At 55.5% G+C, this 17,004-nt stretch overlaps 4 protein-coding genes across 4 annotated transcripts; 1 reads left to right on the top strand and 3 right to left on the bottom strand.

Moving 5' to 3' along the window:
- Positions 1-132: 132 nt before the first annotated feature.
- On the bottom strand, positions 133-1,637 carry BZA05DRAFT_184027 (G protein-coupled glucose receptor regulating Gpa2-domain-containing protein). Its single transcript, XM_051479334.1, has 3 exons — positions 990-1,637; positions 868-931; positions 133-790 (listed from the first exon to the last, which is right to left on the bottom strand). Exons 1-3 carry the CDS (start codon positions 1,536-1,538, stop codon positions 243-245), a joined length of 1,161 nt encoding a protein of 386 aa, XP_051335443.1. The 5' UTR covers positions 1,539-1,637; the 3' UTR covers positions 133-242.
- An 8,724-nt stretch (positions 1,638-10,361) lies between these two features.
- BZA05DRAFT_183960 (uncharacterized protein) lies at positions 10,362-11,026 on the top strand. Its single transcript, XM_051479333.1, has one exon. The coding sequence runs from the start codon at positions 10,531-10,533 to the stop codon at positions 10,951-10,953; it is 423 nt and encodes a 140-aa protein (XP_051335442.1). The 5' UTR covers positions 10,362-10,530; the 3' UTR covers positions 10,954-11,026.
- Positions 11,027-11,652: 626 nt separating this feature from the next.
- Positions 11,653-14,116, bottom strand: BZA05DRAFT_410926 (putative palmitoyltransferase). Its single transcript, XM_051484949.1, has 4 exons — positions 13,753-14,116; positions 12,811-13,693; positions 12,475-12,739; positions 11,653-12,427 (listed from the first exon to the last, which is right to left on the bottom strand). Exons 1-4 carry the CDS (start codon positions 14,005-14,007, stop codon positions 11,671-11,673), a joined length of 2,160 nt encoding a protein of 719 aa, XP_051335441.1. The 5' UTR covers positions 14,008-14,116; the 3' UTR covers positions 11,653-11,670.
- A 522-nt stretch (positions 14,117-14,638) lies between these two features.
- Positions 14,639-16,822, bottom strand: BZA05DRAFT_410923 (peptidase M24, structural domain-containing protein). The gene is made up of 5 exons (XM_051484948.1): positions 16,384-16,822; positions 16,053-16,241; positions 15,815-15,932; positions 15,085-15,749; positions 14,639-15,032 (listed from the first exon to the last, which is right to left on the bottom strand). Exons 1-5 carry the CDS (start codon positions 16,424-16,426, stop codon positions 14,860-14,862), a joined length of 1,188 nt encoding a protein of 395 aa, XP_051335440.1. The 5' UTR covers positions 16,427-16,822; the 3' UTR covers positions 14,639-14,859.
- Between the last annotated feature and the right edge of the window lie 182 nt (positions 16,823-17,004).

The following is a 17,004-nucleotide window of genomic DNA, read 5'->3' as shown; positions in this document are numbered from 1 at the left end:
GAGACCGTATCTAAGAAGATGAAAAAAGATGAAAGGGCATCTAAAGGAAAAAAAGAAAAAGAGAAAAAAAGAAAAAGAGAAAAAAAGACAAAAAGAAAAAAAGAAAAAAAGAAAACAGTAACAAGGCCAAAAAATCGTGACACATACAACTCCAGATCCGTACCGTACTCCCAATCAATTGCGACCCAAGACAACACAACAGCACAAGTGTACATACATACGCAGACGATACTTGAGCAAAATCACCTCCCAATGGAAACATTGACCGAGTTCCCCATGGGCAGACCCTCTCCGGCGGCCGCCGCCCTCGGGCTCAGGGCGTCCTCAAACAGGACCTGCACCTCCTGCTGCATCTTGACGAAGCCCTCCTGCGAGCTTGCCCGGGAATCACTCTCGCCGTTTCCCGCATTGATGACGGTTCCAGGGCCGTACATGGTCGCGCCCCGCGACAGCTGAATGTCATTCCCCGCTGCTCCGCCCCCTTCGCTCCCCGTGTTGCGGGATACCATCGAGTGTTGCTGTAGACTGACGATGGTGCGCCGCGTCACGAGGTAGAGGAGCACGTCGACCCAGCCGCAGGAGGCCATGCAGGCGCCCGCGAAGAGGAGCACGCTGTCCGGGGGTCGGTTTCGCGAGTGGGAGGCCATGCGGAAGGCGGCGAGGGGGAGCGTCAAGCAGGTGTAAGCTATCGGGTAGACGAGCATCAGTCGCGCCACGCGCTGGATGGTGCGCGTTTGCACGCCCGAGACTTGGGCCAGGGTGGCATTGCGACGCAGGAAGATTGAGATGACTAGGCGAAGGTGTCAGTGAGGGGCACTACACTACTATTGTACTGCTATCGATGAGACGGCGGGTGGGGGGACAAACTAGCGTAGAGGAGCAACTGTCCAAATTCACAGATAAAGATCCAGAGGTAATGGACAAGAAGGCGCTGTGCACGATTAGTTCGTCATTGTACCGTGAAAGTGCAAGTGAAAGTGAAAACGCACCTCGTCATGGTACTTATCCGAGATCCAGCACCACGCACCCGCGCTGACAAAGAGCTGTTCGCCCAAGTGCATTAACGGGCTTACGAGTGAGACGGTCAGACAGAAGGCCCAGATGCCACCGACGCACCAGAGGAAAGTCCTGTACTCGAGCTTCCTCTGGAGCACGATGATGTAGAAGGTCTGGAGGGCGATTGCGAGCGAGAAGAGGCCACTCGACACATCACCAATCTGCACCAGCCAGCCCTGGGCATTGCAGATTCCGGTGGGCGCAAGGATGGCATTGTTCCTAATCCAGTGCAGCGAGAAGGCAAAGGACAGGGCCTGCTGGATGTCGGCGATGAGGAGGTTCAGGATCAGGATGAGGGATTGGTTGTAGCGGAGCGGGGCGGCTTGGTAGCGTTTGCGGTTGAAGAGGCGGTAGACGATGAACGAGGCGGCGGCGACGGTACCGAAGAGGGAGAGGAGGGCGAGAACGGAGATCACGATGAGCCCGGGCCGGAGGTGGGAGGGCAGCGGATCGAGACTGAGTGGATATGGATAATACGCCATGGTTCGACGGACGTGTACTGCTGCTGCTGTCGCTGCTGCATGATCGAACGGACGGGGTCAGGCACTGTCGAAGAGTGAAGGGGAAGAAGAGAAGAGAAGGGAAGAGAAGGGAAGAGGGGGGGAGAAGGGGAGAAGAGGTGGAGGTAATCCCGATAGCTGGGGGGCATGTAGCGGGCTAGGAGTGTGGGAGTGTGGGAGTCTAGGATATAAGATGGGATATGCGATGACGATCACGGAGGGTGAAGGGTGGAGGAGGAGGGAGCACCCACATTGCAGCAGTCCTCTTTCTGCCCGGTACCACAGCGAGCGAGCTGCAGAGGAGGAGGAGGAGGAGGAGGAGGAGGAGGATGAAGAGGAAAAGAAGGGATAGAACAATGCGATTTCGATCGCTTTTCGAGCCCTGCATGGGATTATGAGGAGGGGGGTGGGGGGGCGGAACGGGGGGGGAGGCGAGGGCTGGCACTATATCATTTCGAAACCGTGGAGTCGGGGAGACAACTTGGGTGAGCAGCAGCAGCAGAAGCACGAGCAGCCACTACAGCATAATACACACAGCAATGGACGTGCAGGCTAAGCGGCCGGGCTTAGTAGGCAGAGTACTCTGTCTCTGCGAGGGAGGGGGAGGGAGGAAATTTGAAAGCCGGTATTTCGGTAATATTGCTAGGATCCTTCGCACAAAGTTCAAACAGCTACAATGCCTTTATTTTTTGTGTGCGGTGAATGTGATGAATGGGCTTCTTCTTTGAGGCCGGACAGGGCAGGGCAGAGCAGGGCGTTCTTTGTTCCCGGAGAGCTATGCGGGCGACTACGGTAGATGCCATAATAATTATACCTAGTACTGGGGAACCAGAGTAAGGAAGTGACTATGACGGAGGAGTTACATACCCAGGTAAAAGCACCTAACTAAATGCCTAGTCCCGACGCCAATCCGTCCGGAAAGCGTCTCGTGGCCGAGCAGCAGCAGCAGCGGGGCTTGCATAGCGTCGTTACGACTCGTGCCTCTGCCGCGCTCGCCGTGTCTCTCCGCCGTGCTTCGGTGACTTCCGCGAGCCGCCAGCCAGCGAGTCATCGGACTGACAAGAGGCGTGGGTGGCCGACCGCGCTGGACGGAGGATATCCCACCTGAGGAGGGCTCGGCGTTTCGGTAGTTCGGTGCTCGGTGGCTCGGCGGCTCGGTACTTCGGTGGTTCAATGTTGGCTCGCTCCCTCATTCGGCGTCGTCGTCGTGGGCCTCTTTCTTTCCCTCACTCTCTCTCCCTCCCTCTCGCTCTCCCCCGATGCGATGTCCACGGCTTCCTTCCTTCCACTCCCGATGCTAGTGTGGACTCCCGCCTCGTCGCTGCAGAAACCTTCATCCACCCGTCAACTTTATCCACGACGTTGGTTCTGACGAGAAAAAAGAAATAAAAAACACGCAGCACGCCGGTAGATGCCCATACTAGCACGAATCTACACACTAACTACCGTATAGCAATAGCACCTGTCCATCTGTCTGTCGCATGCGGGGAGAGGGCGCTGTGGGCACGAGCAGTTTCCCTGCGTGCGTGCGTATCTATGATCTATCCCTTTCACGCTTCCATGCTTTTATGCTTTTATGCTTTCTTTTGTCGGTTTCGAAACCGAGCCGATGATTGCACATGTCGTCGTCGTTGTCGTCGTCGAGCACCGGTATGTGGTGCAATAAATATCCTCGCGTGGCCATCACATCCGAGCGGTAAGACACCGATGTGCATGTCGTGCCCACCTATATGTCGCCATCATATGGAGTGCAGTTATGATATGGAGTTGGCCCCTCTCCTCCTCTTGTTCGTCCAGATATTCACTGCGACTGTTCGTGGAAGTCCCCCAGCCAATCCCCCAGCCAATCCCACATTCCACTAGCTGGCCAAACAAGCCTTCTCGCCTTCTTCAACCCTCAGCTCCTGTTCGTCCGCTTCCCTCTCTGCCAATCCCACTATGATAGCTACCTGGTAGCCGAACAAGCCTTCCCCCCACCCTCGGAGGGAGCCATCCCTCGGAGCCAGCCCCTAAATTATCAGCCAAAGCAAGCTAAACTAGCCCCTCCGTCCCCACAAAACACCAGCACCAGTACCAGCACCAGGACCAGCAGCAGCGCCAGCACTAGTTAGCAGCAGCAGCAGCAGCATCCCCGTCCGCCGGTTAAACCCCCCTCCCCCTCCCCATTGAGTGCTGCATCCAACGCCGCAGTCGCGTGCGGAGTCCGGACAAGTGCTTACTTACGTCTGCTGTTTCTCTCTCTCTGTCCTCTCTCTCTCTCACCGTTTTGCGATTTAAATTCTCTTGCACGCAGCTCCCGCCGCACTCCTGAGTAGAGTTCCAGCCCCCCCCACAGATCCTGGAATCGGGGCCCGAAAAACCGGCCTGCCCACTACTCCCACTACTACTAGGTAGTAGTACTAGTACGCCTCCCGAGGAGCGAGGGCAGGAGGGATGGAGCGTGACTTGACCTGCGCGGCCGCCTCCAAGTCTCAGCGTCTCAGCGTCTCAAAACCTCGGACGAAAGCGAAGAGCGAAAAGCGAAACACTTGGGGGCCGGCGAGTACCTACTTTGCTCTAGTATGTACCAGTTAGTACTGGCATGTACAAACTGGACACCGCGAAGGGAAAGGCAAACCGTGACCTCGCCCTCCCCCGACAGCTGTCACGGCTGTCACGGCGGTCTCAAGCGTCTCAAGCGTCGCAGCGGTTTCAAGCGCCGCGCCGCTCGATCCTGGGTCCCTGCATTTTGTAGAGTAACTACTAGCAACTATTAGTTAGTTAGTAGTGTGCTCGGAACCGTCGGGACGCGGTTGCCATTTGGGCCAGTTGGGGGTGCGAAGTCATCACTCGCTCGCGGTGCGTGTGCGGTGCGTGTAGATATAGTAAGGTGCGTGTGGGGTGAAACCGGGAGGAGGGGGGGGAGGGGGGCGGCCTGCGGGTGCGGCGGATGACTGTACTGTACCATAGGCAGGTACGAGTAGAGTACACATCAGGTACATAACTATACCTACCCGGTAACTGAGTACTCTGTGGTAAGTGGGTGTGCCCCTATTCTCGACAGACAGCGGATCTGCTCGCGTTCGCTATCGCTTCGGCAGGTCCTAGGAGCAGGCAGCAGGAGCAAGAGCATTCGGGTACTATATACGGTAGTAGAGTCAGCAAGATGCTCACAAGTACGAGTTATACTAGGAAAAGAAAAAGAAAAACTGTCCTGAATTAGTGAGCACTGGGCTGGGCCAGTTCTCCGAAAGTGCTCTCGAGGCTCGGAACCGAACTTGCGAGGTTTGGTGGTGGTGGCGGTGTTGGCGGCGGCAACTGCCACGGACTCTACCGCCATCGACTGCGAATCTGCGATGTTGTCTTGCTCTCCGTCGACTGTACCGCAGTGCAGTCTCGGCCTCGACTCCTCGGGCTTCCGCCTGAAGACTGGACTCCTCCCGCCTTGATTGCATTGATTGTTTTGGCCCCTTCCGCCTTCCGCTTGTTGACTTGCGAATCGGTTTGGCTGCCTCATGTACTGGGTAGTACACTATGTACTCTTCCTTCCGCGCAGACCCTAGATTGTCAATTCGCAGCATGGATGAATGGATGGGATGGGATGTAATGGATTGGAAATAGCCGTTTCGCTCACACCGGTCCATTCGGACGTATCCTTATCTCCAATAGCATCTGCAACAGCATCCAGCTCCCCTCCAGATGGCTCTAGATGGCTCCAGATGGCTGGTAGATGCGTCCCATTCCAACCCTCCGTACCCGAGTACCAAGTAGAGTAGATACTATAAACGTGGCCACGATATAGTGCTCATGAGTAAGTACATAGAGCAGAGTAGGTAGGGTACGCATGTGGGAGTGGTGTATACGCATGTGGAAGTGGGGCGGGGGGGAGGGGAGCGTGCCTGCATATCATCACTGGCCTCTGGGAGATCTCCCATCTCTGCCCGCCTGGAATCCTAGAATCCTGTAATCCTGGATAGGTAGTGGAGCACTGGGGGACGAGATGACCCTCAGACAACTTTGATTAAAGATAGAAGACCAATTGTATTTGACTAGAGAGAGAAACGATAATGGAAGAAAAATAGCTACCTGTGTTCTTCAGGTGATGAACCTCAAGTACCGGTACCCCCGCAAGTTGAATGGCAAGATGAGGAGATGATGATGGACAGATGAGAAAACCAAACAACCGGTCAACAAAATAAGCCAGAGCCCTCCGAACGTTTGGCCCGCCGTATCTGGTCTAGCCAAGGACGTCGGCGAAATTTCCCCGCTCGTGCATCTCCCATGCCCGCTCCCAGCTTCGACAGAGCCCGCTCTCAAATCGAACGACAACAACCCTCTCCGCTGGCCTTCGGTCACACCCCCGACCGAGCTGGTCTCAACGAGCCCCAGTCGGTTCACAACTTCTTGGCCATCGGTCTCTGCCGTGTTCGCAGCTCCGGGTTGAAACAGACGCGCCAAGGAATCGTTTCCGCTGCGTCCCACAGTAGATACCGTATCTGGCTGATCCGCAACGTCGAGCCGTGGGCCGGCGGCGAGCGCGTGATATTGAGAGATCTAAGACCCTCGACAGATAGTTACGAACAACTGGTGAACGTGGTTCGATGAAGAAACAAAGTAGGTATCATAATAAGAAAGAAAACAGGCCAATGACTTTTGGAAATAGGCATCTGTGGTAGTGAACAACAGAGCGACCACTACCAGCAATAATATACCTATCAGAAAAGCAATAACAGGAAGCAGTTCAACTTTCAACGTTCAAAAGACCGCATAGGGTCTATGTTTTGTACGTAACAAACATCACACCTTGGAATCACCTTGGCATCACCTCCGATGCCCTTCGCATCACCTCCAGGCTCCATAACAGTTGGTCTCACCAGGTCCCTGCCCGGTCTCACCCCCCAACTACAAAGCCCCAGTCGTGTCTCGATCGGACATCCTCCCTACGGCATTCTCCGGTTTCGTCAGCCTGCCATACCTGTAAATCCCGCATGTGTGCTTTTCCAAGATTTATCATTTCCCTTCGGATTGGGATCGTAGTACATAGGCGCGATTGGCGCTGGCCTGACCTGTCCTGAGCTGTCGTGCGGTGTACTATTCCAGACTTCCAATCTCGGTGAACGTGGTAACTGGTGATGTCGGCAATCACACTTTCCACTCTGCACTTACACTCACTTTGCATGTTGCACTCTAACCACCCGAGTGGACGGGATGAACTCTGCGCGAGTTTGTCGGCTGCCTTTCGAGTTTTGAGTCTCGACAGCTTCCGGTCACATCCACGGTACGGTACGTACTCAATCCCTCCTGGATCCGCTGGCCCTATCATAGAGTATCACCATCGCCATGGACCATGGCCGATCCCCTTCCGGAATTCTGAATGCATTGTTCCCACGCCCACCGCAACGTACCGGTATGTGTACCACCGGCAGTCTGTAATCTACTCTCTCACGCACACTCCTCCTCCTCCTCCTCCTCCCCATGTGCTACTTACGTAAGTCCTCCTCCAATCCCCCCCTCCCCCCCATCACCGATGCCCCGATCCCTCGATCCCAACCCCCCATAACTCAGGGTTTCATTCACTATCCAACCATACAACCATGCAACCATGCACTGCGACCCTGGCTATGGAGTAGGTAGAGTAGAGTATGGCGGACAGCGGACGGCGGACGGCGGCCGGTCGCGGGCGTCACGGTCAATGCCCCCTTTCCGTTTCTCTTGCTCTTGCTCTTCTCTTTTCCACGTGAAGCCGGTGGTTAGCGGTTAGCGGTTGGAGGTTGGAGGTTGGCGCTTGTGCGTTTATCTGCTGGAGGTCGGGGGATGTTGCGGGCTACCTGCTCTGGAGCTGGACTGGACTGTAGCTAGACTGGACTGGACTGGACTGGAGCTGGGCTGGGCTGGGCTGGGGCTGGAGCTGGACTGTATCAGAGACGGGTTACAGGGCCAGTTCCCGGAGCACCGATTGCTTGCTTGCGATAGGGATCGCCGCGAACGATTGCCGAATCACGTGTTTCGTCTTTAGTTGTTTTTTTTTCTCTTTGTTTATTTCATTCATTCTTTTTTCATTCATTCTTTTTTCTTTGCTTCTTTCTTCGTTCCTCTATTTTCTTTGTTTTTCGCGATCGATCAGCAGGATCAGCCATCTGCCATCTGTAGAGCATCTCTGTGCTGAAAAATGTAATCTACCGAGATCGAGCCCCCCTCGAGCCCCCTCCCGACCCCCGACCGTCTCGTGGCCGACTCGTGGCCACCTCGTGCCCGCCCGCCACCTCCCGGTCCTGTCCTTGTCCTTGTCCTTGTCCGGTCACGTTGCGTTACGCAGACGCTCCCTGAAGATCCCCGAGCAATGAGCGCGGTGGCCGCGTGGAAAATACTAGTACGCACTCTGTGATACTGCATGGCGAGAGGCCTCGGCGAGCACGCGGTTGCACGGCCGAGTAGAGTGCCGTAGAGTAGAACAAGTAATAGACCACCGTGGGCCGCACGGCGATCGGATAGTATGTAGATTCATTTTCCACGCAATACACTGCCGTTCCGGTACCGGTATGATCCCACGGTGGATTACAGCTCTTCCTCCCTGCGTCGTCGTTCACGGTTATAAAGTATGTAGATACCAGTGGTGTGGTTTTTTGGAACCGGGAGAAGACCGTTCGTGAGATCTGTATGGCTCCCGTCGAGGAACGAGGTGGCTGCTTTGTGCTAAGCTTGGGTGGTTGGTTTCGTTGCTTCGTGGCTTCACGGCTTCGCGGCTGAGGGGCTTCGTGGGTGGCGGTTTGATGTATACGACGATACGGAGTATACTAGCAGTATAGTACAATCTACCCCACAGATTGCCTGTGAGGAATATTTACTAGTACCGTGCCCATAGGCTGTTCCACTCTAGGAGTCTCGGTATCTTGAAGCATCAAACGCCACCTGTGTCACGTAGGTATCTAAACTTTACTCTCGTTTTTTCCCCCAGGCGAGACTCGAAGGCTGAAGCCACTGCAGTAGCCGGCAGTAGTTGATTGGCATGGTCGTATTTGATTTTCGACACTATGCACTCTACCCCACTCTATCTACTCTGCCGGTATTCCAGGCACTCTACCCATACTCTAACCAGTAGATCCCCCAGCCCAACCGCCTGCTGCGGCCTCGATGCCCGCCAATTCGCACGTAGAGTATAGTAGAGTACCGAATGTATGTATAAAGTAGTAGATAGTAGTAGATGCTTCGCAGCCCGGTAGATGTCGAGATTCGTTACTTGGCGAGAAGGATTCAGTGTTTGTTGGCGTTCAACTATGGTTAATAGTTAGCATGTATGCACTCCATGCTGATTCCTAGCCGAGCAAAGCAGGTTTGCAGAACGTTCGCTAGAGTACTCGAGTAGTTACTGCGGTAGCACTGGTAGGTACTACAGCACTGTGCAGGCCCGGGGCAGAGAGCAGCGGGTACTCTCCATACATACAAACAGCAATCAACTACCACCCACCCCCACTGCTAATCTCAGGCACGTCCGCGCCGAGCACCTGGCCGTGTTGTCTACCTGTGCCTCCCGTTCCCCGATGACGGCGTGCGGGCCGCGGCCTTCGTCGTCGGCGGCGCTAGTCGTGCTGGTCAGTTGACGCCGTTCACGCCATCTTCGGGTCGTCAATGGTCATGCCTTCCTCGTCGGTGTCGCTGCTCTGAAGTACCCACCTATCTACCTGACAAGACCGCTGAGGGGCACTGGTTGACGGTGTTCACCGAACGACAGACCGACAGACGGCTTTGGAAGGATTCGTCTTCGTCGTCCGTCGCCCGGCCATCCGAGTTACATCGCGATACCTCGTGTCTAGACTCCACATGGCGACCTCGTTTTGGCGCAACCCCCCCTCTGGCTGGAAGCGAGAGCGAGAACGTCCGGTTAACAATATTGACATTGCGGGGAGTAGCTCCAGCCCTGCAGTGATCCGCCTAGTTACTAGTACCCGCACTTACCCCATACTAGAGTAGTTACCGGCTGTCTGGTGCGCGTTCCGGAGCGCTGGTGGCGCCTTCGTCCAATACCCAGGTGTTCACCTACGAGTGAGCATCTGGAGACTGGTATGCATGACGGCGCTGCCCCGGTGACGGCTGGATAGGTAGGCTGGATACCGTAGGTATCTCCTGCATGCCGCTTTGCGGCTGTTGTAGGGGTCTACATACGGTACTTGGAAGTTGGGTGCTTGCTTGGGATATATATGCCGGAGCATGATAATCTAGATTCTATGGGTCCTCAAAGGCTCAAACCCTCCGAGACCCGGGTGGAATGAATGGGGATCTTAGCGTACGAAACTCTGGGTGCTGATTGGATATCTCTGATTGGTATCTATGGGGTAAGTAACTACTCTGGATGTTGGTCGGGCAATAGGCTACGGTTGGAGTATCTATGCATACGCTTGCAAACATCACCACCACCAGCAGCAACGGCAGCAACGGCAGCAGCATGAGAATGCGGAAGAAACCGAGCGGGCGTACACTACTCTACTACCGCGGCGGGAAAAACACTTCTCCTGAATGAAATGGAATGGCAGGATTGCGGCAGCGACGGTCTTGAAGAGTCCGACACGATCTTTGCCCGTGGAAAGAAGAATCATACGAACTTTCCACCATAGACCTTCCAATTCACCCAGCAGTTCACCCACCATGCCACTGGGTGGGGGGAACTCAAGCTACTCCATACGAACGGGCTCACGAAACCATTTCCATTTTCCTCTTCCACCGAGGTAGAAAAGCAACGGCACTTGGAGTACCTATCCGTACATTATCGGTGCATACATACGACCAGCCGCCCGTCCGCGACTCCGTACAAGTACCGCATGTATTGTACGCAAGCATACCGACATCCCAGCCATCTATGATCTCGATTCTCGTGCGCCATCCAAGCCATCAATGATCAACTTGAGCCATCCATTTCCACGGTGGTCTCCTTTCCTCTCCCTCTCCTTCTTCGTCCACCAGGTATGCAGCCGGCAAGCAGACTGCGTGGGGGCGGGGGCGAATGCCGTTCCTCCAGTGGCCAGTCATCCACACGGGAGAGTCTGAGACATCGTGTTCGCCTCGGTTCCTCCTCTTCTTCTTTTTGTTCTTCTTCTTCTGCTTCTTCTTCTTCCCCGCCTCCGTCCAGCACCCCACTCGTTTACTCTACACTGTAGGCACCGTACCCAGCAAGCCACGCATAGGAGGAGTGGGGGTGGATCATCTTCAAGTTTGTGTGTGCATATATGTGGGCGTGTGTGTGTTTGTGTGCGTGTGGCGGTTATTCGCCTCCCCCGCATCCCCCGAGACATCGCGGAGCTTGTGTACATCATCTCAAGCGCCCCGAGCACAAAGCTGCCCATCAGGGCTTGATCAGGGCTTGTTCATGTTGCATCTCCAATCCCTGAGCGGGCCTCGGTTTCGCGAGTACGCTATGCACAATTAGTCTGTGGTAACTACCGTACCTAGGACTTGACGCCCGATCCACGGGGGGTGGGGATGGAGTAAGTGATGCTCCGACCACCCGAGTGTCTCGCTCTGCCCGGGGATCAAATCTCGGGCTGGGCCGATCGGCTGCGCGTGTACTCTACGTTATCCGATCTGCTGGCGGCGATGCGAGTGTCCCCATCCGTGGCCGGTCGGCGGTTGGCGTGGGGTGATTGTTGGGTGCTGTCGGCGACTCGGCGGTCGGCACGAGCGGACCCACTCACTCACCCCCCTCCCACCCCCCGGAAGATCGGGAAGGGGAGTGGATCCCACGTCGGAGGTAACTAAGGTATCTAACGATTCACGGGTTCTCGGCAACACGAACATGCACACCTCCACCTCCACCAGTGATCGGCGCCATCTAGAGTACTCAGCTAGCGGGTCATCCTGCCCGATCCGGTCATGAAATCTCCCTCGTCCCTCGTCCTCAGCTTTCAACTTCTTCCTTCGATCAGGTACATACTTCGCACGCAACGCACGCACGCAATTAAGCAGAGCATTGGAATACACGCAACACGAAACCGCACGAAAAACTGCACTTCTATCGGCCAAACACTCAAAGCAAAAGCAAAAAAGCAAAGCAAAAAGCGGACACTAGACCATCATATAGTAGAGCACACTCCACATCGCCGCCCTCCCCTAGCTGCCAACCCCCCCCTCCGATCTCTTCTCCCGCCTACACCTCACCCTCACCAACCCACCTGCCACCTCTCAAGCGCGGCGCCTCATAGATGTTCGCGTAATTGATCCTTCTCCCCGCGAGCTCTCCCTCGGCGCTTAGCCCGCCCTCGAGTGGCGGCCTCCACGCGGGCGCCGCGCCGCCCCAAAAGTCCTTGCAATTCCTGACGATGCCAGCTGAGAACGGGTTCTTCTCGCTGTGTGTCTGCTGCCCGCCTCCGGCGGTCCGCCAGAACACATCGACGCCCAACAGCTGCTTGGTTTTCCGCCACCAGCCCTCGTCCATGCGGCTCGAGATGGATGCGGCGGGGTCCGGGCCGCGCGCGGACGGATCGAGTGCGGCGCCGCTCGTCGAGGTCGACCCCGTCGTGATCGCTGTAGCGAGTGCGGTGGTGATCTTGTCGCGGCTGCCGTGGTGGTGGTGCCCGTGGTGCTTGGATGAGGTCATGCTCTCGTAGGTGGTCTGCGCTTTGGCGATCTGGATGAGTTGCACGCAGAGGAGCATGGTAACCCACGTGGCTTGTAGCGAGCCCCAGATGCTGATGTAGAAGGTGAACGGGTCTTGCCAGAGAGGTGCGCAGAATACTTCCGAGAGGAGTGCACAGATTGGCGGGGTATCGGGGGGTGGGAGGAGCTGCGCGTGAAGGAGCACCAGCCGCACCAGGAAAAAGATGCCAATTTCCAGACTGAAGATGTAGAGAAAGAATTGGCGGTGGTTGGCGATGCCTATGCAGTTGAAGACCCAAGGGCAATGACTGTAGGGGTTAGCAACGGAGTGACAGATGGTGACGGGAGTGCTCACTGGTCGTGTTTGGCGACACAACGGTTACAGCGCTTGCAGTGTTTACTTCTGAGCGGCATCCGCAGCATGCACTGGACGCAAAAGTTCTGATCGTCGTATTTCCAGAGGCCCAGCAGTTCTTCTATGACCTGCTTTTGCTCATTGAGACCCGATGGTTTCGCCACGAATCCCGGGTCATAGGCCATGCAGATGGCATGGAAGTAGAGACAGCCACCGAAGAAGATAAAGAAGAAGAGATTGCTGAATGGTGCGCTCCAGAATGTATCTGTTTGGAAAAAATCCCCGCTGTTAGGGCTCTTGTATTGACTAACCACGAGGATAAAAAGACAGACACACTTGGTAATATTGCCCACATCCACCGAATTCCAATCCAAAACGCCGTGCCCGTGAATATCCCGGCCAGATATGGAGTCCTATGTATCGCTTTCTGTCCTGGCGGTGCCCACTGTAGTGCGCGCGTCGCCACCCAGTGCATCCCACCCGCCACCACGATCGCCGAGGGGACCGCAATGAACCACTCAAAGCAGACACAACACTGCACGAATAAAAACACCTGTAAAAACGGCCACAGAAAAAAGAATCTTTTCAGCGCCGCCTCCCGGTCCTGCACGTGGATCCCAAACAGCGTATTTGGCTTATGCAGTGGGTGTCCGTTGCGGTCGAATCCGCACTCCTCGAGCGCATCCCACCACGCCTTCTCGGTCTTGAGCTCCCCCGCCACAACACTCGGTGTCTTCCCCTCGTTGTTCGGTGCAAACCTGTCAACCCCGTACTCCAGCAGCTTCTCGATGCACGTGTAGTTCCCCCGTACCAGCGCCCAATGTAGCGCTGTGAAGCCCTGCTCGTCAACCGCGCGGATATCCGCACCCCACCTCAGAAACATATCCACACACGCCGGATAGCCCTTATAAGCTGCCCACATCAAACTTGTATGACCCTGGGGATCCAGCGAGTCCACCGGTATTCCCTGATGCAGCAGTAGTACCAGCAGCAGCACATTCCCGTCGAAGGTGGCTAGGTGCAACAAGTTATAGCCGGAATCGTCCACCATCGATGTGTCGGCACCGCGCGAGAGGAGTAGGTGTACAATGTAGTGGTGTCCGCGCTGCGCGGCCCACATCGCCGCCGTCGCATCGCTATCCCCGCCGTGAGCGTTCGGGTCCGCGCCCTCGTCGAGCAACAACCTGACGGCGGCGTAGCGGTTATTAATCGCGGCCCACTGTGCCCACATCAGTACGCATCCACCGACGCATCCCTCGCACATGAAAGGTGGCGCACATGTAGCGGTGTAATCCCGTCGGCATCTCTAAAATCCGCCGAGACGCCGGAGTCCAGCAGCGCGCGTAGCCCAAACTCGTCGCCGTGCATGGCCAGCTTCATGATATCGTCCTTGAGTGCCAGTTCGGGCGGCGGGCCGGCCGCGATCATGTCTCGGAGCTCGACCTGCTCCATGTCGACCGACGCCGGCGCCGCACTCGACTTCTGCGAGACAAACATCGGCGGCTTCGATGAGCTTCCGGGGTTGGGTGCCATCGCGATCGGGGGTGCAGCTTTGAAGTTTGGGTGACGTGGATGGTCCGTGGGGAGTGCGTTTCTTTCTTCGAATCCCGGAGGGTGATGGGAGGTCCGAACGTGAGATGAGCGGATCCACGGTACGATACGGTAGCTTGCGCGTTCGTGTAACCTCGAGCTAGGCAGCCAAGATTACAGTTGGGCACCAGGTAAAGGAAGCAGGGTCCTCGACACCCGCCACCGCCACCGCCACATGGGCTTGAAGATTCGTGCGGCGGCCGTATTCCAGGTACATGTTGCCTGGAAGATTACTTTACAACAGGCACAGGTTATGGAAACCTCGTCGTCAAGTGGTAAGTGATGGCCATTCTGGATCGAAGATTACTTCACCTGGGGTCACTCGCTATTTCGATAGTTCAGGGCACCTATCGATTCTACACTGACAACAATCCCCCAAGTTCCCAGTCATCTCTCCCATTCAGTTCAGTCCACGTAGCCCCGTCAGCTCCGCTCCAAGCGATATCCTCTCCTTTCGAATTCGGGGTCGTCTTCCCCTAAAGACTTATCCGACAGTTGCAATCAATCCATCGGTATGTGGGTCAAGAGAAGGCAACAGTGCAGCGGAAGTGAATCATTCGGGACTTGAGAAAAGTAACCGCAAAACTTCACCGAGAAGTCGGCTCATATGTTTGGTGGAGAACTACGAGTACACAAAGCACACTACTCATGATCCATCAAAATCTCAAAATACAGACGTAGTTAGAAGAAGCAAATTTTCATGCCCATCTAGCTAATCTCTGACCAGACTGCAAATGTTTATTAAGATTTTATCGCTAATGCGACGTAGGTAGATGCTCTGATGCACATACAGGCTTACTCGCTGGTTTCCTTCTTGGCCGCCTTCTTCTTCTTCTTCTTGTCGGCCTTAAGAGGGAGTGCGAGGAGCTTGAGGAGCTCCTCGTCTTCGATCTTGTGCTCGCTCGTGATTTTCTCCAGGTCGATCGGCGGGGGGGTCGCGATCTTAGTGATTCCGGTCTTGAGGATGGCTATGAAGAAAGTGTCAGCGGATGCGCTCAACTTATCTCAACTCAAACTTACCAATAGTGACGTAGATCCTGCTGACCAGCGCACCGTCCTTGTCTCCCAGAACCTCGTATTGCCGGAGGATGTTGCTTCTCTGGCACTCAACGACACCCATCTTGGCGGTCCTCTCATCCGAGAGCTGTCTCAGACCGAAGGGGAAAGTGCCGAATTTCTTCTGGATCTCGTTGTAGGTCTTCCTAGCCGAATCGCGCTTGAGCGAAGTCTTGGTATCGGTCTTCTTGAAGAGAGTTGCGCGCTTTCCGGCAATCTCCTTGACCTTTCCGGAGCCCTTCGACAGCCACATCTCGACACCCCAGACGTCACCGACCTCAGGTGCGCCCTCGGACTTGGCCATGTTCTCGCCAGGCGACAACACGAGCTTCTTCTTTCCCTCGATCTCGTTGCGCTCGATCTGGAACGATGTGGTCGACTCGACGATCTTGCATCCGTACACCTCGGCGATCTTCTGGATGGTCTGAGTGATCGCGTGCGACGTGGGGGGCTTGTAGGGCTTCTCCTCGGTGTTGGAGGGGTGCACTTCGGCGGGGAGCATCAATCGGAGCAGAGCTTCAGTAGCATGGTGTGTGGCCACGAGAAGATCGCTCTGCTCAGCATTGGGGGTTCCGACAACGATAGTGTCCGACACGATTCCGGGGAAACCGTCGATGTGAGCACCAAGCCTGCGTTGTTGCGTCATCAGCAAATGTGCGTCGAATATAATGATCCGTTCCGCATGAGCACTGACTGGATCTTGAGGATATCACCCTCCTTCACGGCGACGGCAGCCTCGGCGATGTCGCTAGCAATGGGGGTGTAGGGAGTAAGGATCTCGTTGGGCGATACAGTGGTGGGGAACGCAATTCCTATCGTACCACACACGGCCACATTAGACACACAGTTTCATCCGTCTCTACCATGCCATACCGCGACTCGCCACTCGAGCCGCAAGTATATTATTGGAAGTTGGAGGAGAAGGTCCGAACCCTTGGAGATCTTCTTTCCCTTGAAGATCTTTGCGGTCTCGGCCTCCAACAACTCATCACCCTTCTGGCACAAGCTCAGGATGGTAGCTCCAGGCACGGCAGCCTTGGTAACCTCAGTGAGAACCCTCAGTGCGATGGCAGCGGCACTGTTGTACTTGGTGAGGGTGTCAGGGTTGTTGAGGGAGTAGTCTTTTCCGATGGAGGATATGTCAGCCTGCAGTTCAATTTGGTGGGGCAGTCTTCAGCAGCCGCAGCAGCTACCCCGCAGCAGCAGCAGCCAGCCATTGGCGTGGAAGAGCGGCGGCAGAAAATCCACGGTAGAACAACATACCAACTTCCTGGGTTGTCTTTGGCTTCTCTTCGGTGTCGGACATGATGAAGTTTTGTTTTGTCGGGGTAGTGGTGTGATTAGGGCGAGAAGTGAAGTATCGCGTTTTGGGTTGGAGCCAGTTTGGTCGATGGAGGTGGGGCACAGAAGAGAGTTCGAGTTCACTGGGGAACGAGTTGATTGAAGCGGGGTTTTTCAAAGTGCCAAGATATATAAAATGTATTTTTCAAGGAGATTTTGACTTTTTTTCTTTCTTCTTTGGCTTGTTGTTTTCCCCATGATGAGTCGATGTAGGGCTCAACATGGCTGGGGGGAGGGGGTCGATGTTGCCGCGTTTGGCCTACCGTCCTACATCATCCAAAGTCGGGCGAAGTCCGGCGAATGCTGGTGTGTGTGGACTGTGCGTGTGTGCGGTCTGTTTTGTGTGGGTGACGTCTTGGACGGACAGACAGGGCACGGTTAGGTAACGAGGTGGTCCAAGTAAGCGACGGCGCCGAATTTAGGTTACTCTTCTCCGGATCGTGGCTGGTGGCCTGGCTGGACGGACCGACGCAGACGAGCCCTGAGCTTGGTATTCGGCAGCACCCGTCGCTTCTCACAACTCGTTATCCCGCTCGCATGTCA

This window comes from Tricharina praecox (assembly GCF_024521635.1).
Source record: "Tricharina praecox strain CBS 144465 chromosome Unknown BZA05scaffold_34, whole genome shotgun sequence".
Taxonomy (NCBI): domain Eukaryota; kingdom Fungi; phylum Ascomycota; class Pezizomycetes; order Pezizales; family Pyronemataceae; genus Tricharina; species Tricharina praecox.
This window is presented reverse-complemented; position numbering and strand designations above follow the sequence as displayed.

Bases quoted from the DNA above. Each gene is read 5' to 3' on its own strand.
- BZA05DRAFT_184027 (XM_051479334.1), bottom strand. From the start codon at position 1,538: ATGGCGTATTATCCATATCCACTCAGTCTCGATCCGCTGCCCTCCCAC. The intron at 932-989 runs GTGCGTTTTCAC...AATCGTGCACAG, and splicing joins CGGATAAGTACCATGACGAG to CGCCTTCTTGTCCATTACCT. The intron at 791-867 runs GTTTGTCCCCCC...ACCTTCGCCTAG, and splicing joins ACAGTTGCTCCTCTACGCTA to TCATCTCAATCTTCCTGCGT.
- BZA05DRAFT_183960 (XM_051479333.1), top strand. From the start codon at position 10,531: ATGCCGTTCCTCCAGTGGCCAGTCATCCACACGGGAGAGTCTGAGACA.
- BZA05DRAFT_410926 (XM_051484949.1), bottom strand. From the start codon at position 14,007: ATGGCACCCAACCCCGGAAGCTCATCGAAGCCGCCGATGTTTGTCTCG. The intron at 12,740-12,810 runs GTGTGTCTGTCT...TTTTCCAAACAG, and splicing joins GATGTGGGCAATATTACCAA to ATACATTCTGGAGCGCACCA. The intron at 12,428-12,474 runs GTGAGCACTCCC...TAACCCCTACAG, and splicing joins TGTGTCGCCAAACACGACCA to TCATTGCCCTTGGGTCTTCA.
- BZA05DRAFT_410923 (XM_051484948.1), bottom strand. From the start codon at position 16,426: ATGTCCGACACCGAAGAGAAGCCAAAGACAACCCAGGAAGTTG. The intron at 16,242-16,383 runs GTATGTTGTTCT...CCATCGGAAAAG, and splicing joins AAAGACAACCCAGGAAGTTG to ACTACTCCCTCAACAACCCT. The intron at 15,033-15,084 runs GTAAGTTTGAGT...CTTTCTTCATAG, and splicing joins CAGGATCTACGTCACTATTG to CCATCCTCAAGACCGGAATC.